Source organism: Nicotiana attenuata, unplaced genomic scaffold (genome assembly GCF_001879085.1).
Source record: "Nicotiana attenuata strain UT unplaced genomic scaffold, NIATTr2, whole genome shotgun sequence".
Classification (NCBI taxonomy): Eukaryota; Viridiplantae; Streptophyta; class Magnoliopsida; order Solanales; family Solanaceae; genus Nicotiana; species Nicotiana attenuata.
The window spans coordinates 22938-27937 of NW_017674801.1; the positions used below are offsets into that span (position 1 = coordinate 22938).

Sequence of the window (5000 nt, forward strand, 5' to 3'; positions counted from 1 at the left end):
TTTGAGGAGAAAAATTGAAGCAACTTGCTCAAAGCCACTGTAGGTTAAGCAAACATTGCAAAAGCATATATTGCACGAGTGTGCTTTCCCATCTTCTTGGAGTCATATTCTAGTCTTATTCTGTTCGTCGTTTCTATTTTATTTTTTTTCATTTTTTTTTGTTTTATTTTCTTTTTTTCTCTCAACCCCTTTCTTGCATGGCCACACACGTAAAGTGTAGTTGTCATTTAATTTCCACATATATACTTGCATGCAAGTAAACGAAAGCCTTTTTATCTTTTCACTTAATCTTTGTTGTTCAGTTTAAAGTAATGAAAGCGAAGGAATAGAAAACAAAGAATTTAGCAATTAGAGATTGAGAAAAAAAGGTAGGAGATTGTGTTGGAACTGAAAGATTCATTAATAGATAATATTTTAGCTACAAATCGAATAGAATCAAAAGATAAAAGACATAATTAATTAACTTAGGCACACACAATCAGAGCTTTTGCCCTGCCTAAATTACACTTAGTGAGGACCTAGCTATGAAATAATATCTGGAATACATAACATGATCAATAACATTAGTTAGATAATAATATCACTTAATTAACCAAGCCATTATCATATTAATTAGCTGCAGGTTCAGACTTCAACAGAGGCCTCTATGGTTTCCTTTGGCTTTATCTTCTCTCCATTAATAATCCCACTGAGTTGAGGCATATTAATTTCGTTCAGCTCAGGAACTATTGGAATTATTTCTGAACACACCATTGCACTCAACTTCACAACATCAATAATCTGCTCTTTTAATTTGTCCTCAGAAATCTTATGCTCTTCCACAATTGTTACTGTATTTTCTTTTTCTGCTATTTTTACTTCTTTTGTGACCTTCTTCGCGTTCTTGTAAATCACGTAAAGCACCATTTGGAGCACTCCAAGGGTGAATCCCAGCACGTTTGGAATCTATTTTGGAAATTAAAGAGAAGTCATTAGGACATTTATTAAAAAAGGAACGAAATGATTTTTTTTTTTGATTTATAAACTTACAGCAATATTGTAATCTTTGCGTAGTAGACCATAGAAAAACCACATAACGGCACTTAATGTCAAGAAAAATGATAGGAGAAATGGCATGTACTCCACACTTTTGGTCTTTATAACTTGTCGCTGCAGTCAAAACCAAAATATTCATATTAAATAGTACTAATGAAGGGAAAATAACGATTCAAGTAGAATATAGTCGATATACATGCAAACTAGTTCATAGTGTTACAAAAACGAGCAAGGACGAAAAAGATTGTGAGGAAGCAATATACTTACAACAATACCCAAAGGTGCAACGAACACACACAAGGAAAAAATAAGGCAAATCCATCCAACTATCTGAGCACGGTTGGAACCTTTTGCAAGAAATTGAGTTAACAAAATGATTAATCCCAGTCCAAAGAAATTCAGCAGAAGAAGCAGCTTCACTGTGTCCATCTACGTTGTGTCACCAAAAAAAAAACGTTTACTTAGTATTGAAATAATATTTGAACGTTCAATCTAGGAAAACAAACAAAGAAATGAATTGGAAATTTGTTGCAATACCTTAGCTTTCTTTGTGGCATAAAATAGGAAGAAGCAAATGTAGAAAGATTGAATGCAACAGCCAACAGAGTTAATGGTAATGAGAAGAGTGGTATCAGGTTTGAGAAATGCATAGTAAATCCAAAGCATGGCACTGAATAAACCAATCACGTAAGGAACTGATTGGAAACCTTCCGTTGATTTCTTCTTGTAAATTTTGTAAAACGTTGGCCTGCAACCAAATATTATTATTTCAACACTCCACTTCATAATTTTTTACCTTTCTGAATAAAAAAAAAAATGCATTGCATGGCTTTAGGAAAAATACTTACACTGGTGCAAGGAAGACCATGAAGGAGACAATGTTGCCTAAAATAAATCAAAAAAAGGTAATTCAAACTTAGTGAGGTATTAAGAATAAATGTCTAAAACAATGAAATATGTTTCGATAAAGATGTTTCTAAGCTGAAAAAATAATGAAGCAGGATGATTTCTTTTAAGCGACTAAGATATCCATCCGACAACACAAAAAAGAGTAAGACAAAAAATAGAATTTATAATTGTTGGACCCACAATATGTGTGAGTTCGATTCTCACTGTCTACTCTGCCATTAATACAATGAGAAAAGGATAAAAGGGAAGACAAGCCAACAAATATATTATATTTTTTTTATACCTAGGAGGCCAAATGTAAAAGCCAAATGAATCATCTCTTCTGAACACAATAAACAGAAATTCCTCACTAGTGAAGAGATAATTCTTTGTGTGTAGCTTACAAGTATATTATGAACAATGGGAGAATGAGCTATTTATATAGAGGTGTGTAGTATTGAACAAAGCCTAGATTCAAGGAAGCTATTCTAACAATCCTTTTCTCTTTTTTTTGTTTTTTTTGGTTATCCTTTACAGTTGTTCAACAGTAGTGTATTAATCAGAAATCCAAATTGCTTTCCTTCCCTTAATGCTCCATTTAACCTAATTTAGTTATTTCCTGCCTTGGACAGAACCCCCTGACCAGCTCATTTATTTTCTATAATAGGAAAATACACAAAGCCAAAATGGGACCCACAGTTTCCTTTCTGATGTGTCTACCACCAATCCAGTTGGCCTTAAGGCTTACAACTCACACTATAACAATTTTGGTAGGGTTTGATGCCTATATGTTAAAAGCATAGCTATAACCTTATTCAGTAAATTAAAAGTGAATGTTAAGATGAGCTATGTACCAATTGTATATTGCCATGTCAGCACCAATAATACATGTGGAGGAATCAATTCATCAAGTGGATTACTGTATTATTATTTTTTATGAGTTCCTTTATTTCCTTGTTGGGTTATATTTGAATCTTGTTATGGATCAGCCTGCTTTTCCCATTAATAGATTGATGCAGATGTGGAGATATTCAAATTGCCAGAGTTGAGACCAGCCCAACCCACTTTCTCTAGTCCAGTGGAGGGTTTTAATTTTTTATTTTTTTTTAAAATAGCATAACATAGGAAGAATATACCCACATATACTTGTTGAGTTCACAAAGTTGGAACAAATTAACAACAAAGAAAGGTCAATTAGAAGCCTCTTAGCTTGACTTCTAAATTGATCAAGTAATATAAATTTTGAGTTGCAGGAAGAGAATTATAACGGTTCGTCTTTGTACGTTGTTTCTGATTCTCCTAATCATGTTCTCACAGGATAAATAAATTGTGAAAAAGAACTCCATTTTTTTAATTCTGCATTTGAGGGAAAGAGAGAGCTTACACAATTTATAACTTTAAGTTCACGATTTAATGTCTGAATTTAAGTCCAAGTATCTAACAGCTTGTAAAATATGCCATAATCAACTTTATTTGACATATTACTGAGCCGACAAAGCAAGTATTTCTGTCTTAGTAGGCTTCTAACTGACCGATGTTTAGAAGGTATTGCACGATAGGTCGACTAACCCTACTAGACCTCTTTTACCAGTAACTTTGTTACTACTATTCTTTTTGAGTATTACTAAACGTAAAAGGTGGTAGTATAACTAGTTTAGCCACTTCTGTCTTTGGTAAGATGGAAATTATTTATTATACGATTTTTTTTGTTATGAGGAAGTTACTTCTGCTGTTTGCTACCAGTTCATCAAAAAGAGGAAAATAATTTTCTTTACTTATGGCGAAGGTCATTGCTCTTCACGGTTTATAAACTTTTAACTTCATTTTTTTTTAAATTTTTGGTAATTAGAATACTTCATTAATCACCAAGACCAATTGTTATAAATCAGCATAATCATCCTCGACTTGCTACAATCCATACGTAGTTTTATCTCTATACATAACTATACTATAAGCAGTACATAAATCCTCAAAGTACTATCTTGCCCGCTCGTCTTTGAAATGTTGTTTTGCGTTAGAAATAAAGCTGCTGCATCTTTGTCCTCACTCCCCCTTGTGCTCTAATGTTGCATATGCATGCCACTTCCCTAGCTATCTGTTCTACATTTCTTGCTTGATCTTCAAACACTCTACTGTTCCTCTCTTTCCAAATCACATAGCTATATTCTGTATACATCATCTTGAGAATCTTTGCCTTCAGTGACTTACCTTTGGATTGGTAAAGCAGCCATATAAACATTTGTTGCCAAGAATTAGTTGGAGCATTCAATAGTTGCAACCATCTCAGTAATCTCATCCATATTGCTTTGGAGAAGCTACACTCACCAAAAATGATGTTTTATACTTCAATGCCACACAAGAGGGGGGTGATTTGTGTGGTGTCTAATTTTCGCGTGCACAGATTATAGAAGGACCTGGTTCTTTTATGTGTTCCTTAAACTACTATTGCGAAAATAATAAATGCGGAAAGTAAAGAACACAAGTATTTTTACGTAGAAAACACCTGGCTCAAAAGGTGAAAAAATCACGACCTACTACTCTGTAGGATTTTTTCCAACACTTCACTAAATCACTGAGCCAAAACAGCATTTACAAAAAACTCTTTGTAAACCTAAGGATTACCTTTAATCTCGTTGTGGAAACCATCCTCTAACTGTTGCGACAACTTAAAGTAAACTCTAACTTGAATACTCAGAGTACCTATTACAATTGCTTCTAGATAAAGCTGAAAGGTACAATATGAAAATACCTACTACATTGAACTAGAATAAAAGACAGACACTTAGAACTGGTTCTTCTATCTGGTTCATGTAGCTTCAGGTTCGCACACTTGAATCACACACGAATTGCTTGCAAAATGCCTTGCTATTTTGCTCTAAACTCACGTTTAACTTCAGCTTTGTGCGTACGTGTAAAGTGAGAACATCTTGTGACTTATAGAGTTAATAGAATAGAAAATAACTAGAGTTCTAATGCTACTCTTCCTTGGTGGAAGAGTTCTAGTTAACTTCAACTTCTAACTCATTCCTTATCTTGGATAGTGTTCTCTTTGAGTAAGGAGTCCTTCTCCTTATCAA

General features: G+C 33.7%; 1 protein-coding gene across 1 annotated transcript; it reads right to left on the minus strand.

Annotated features, from left to right (window-relative positions):
• Window positions 1-379: 379 nt before the first annotated feature.
• LOC109219291 (bidirectional sugar transporter SWEET12-like) lies at window positions 380-2311 on the minus strand. The gene is made up of 6 exons (XM_019383726.1): window positions 2228-2311; window positions 1884-1920; window positions 1573-1783; window positions 1303-1464; window positions 1030-1149; window positions 380-945 (listed from the first exon to the last, which is right to left on the minus strand). The coding sequence occupies exons 1-6, from the start codon at window positions 2259-2261 to the stop codon at window positions 625-627; spliced, it is 885 nt and encodes a 294-aa protein (XP_019239271.1). The 5' UTR covers window positions 2262-2311; the 3' UTR covers window positions 380-624.
• Window positions 2312-5000: the final 2689 nt, after the last annotated feature.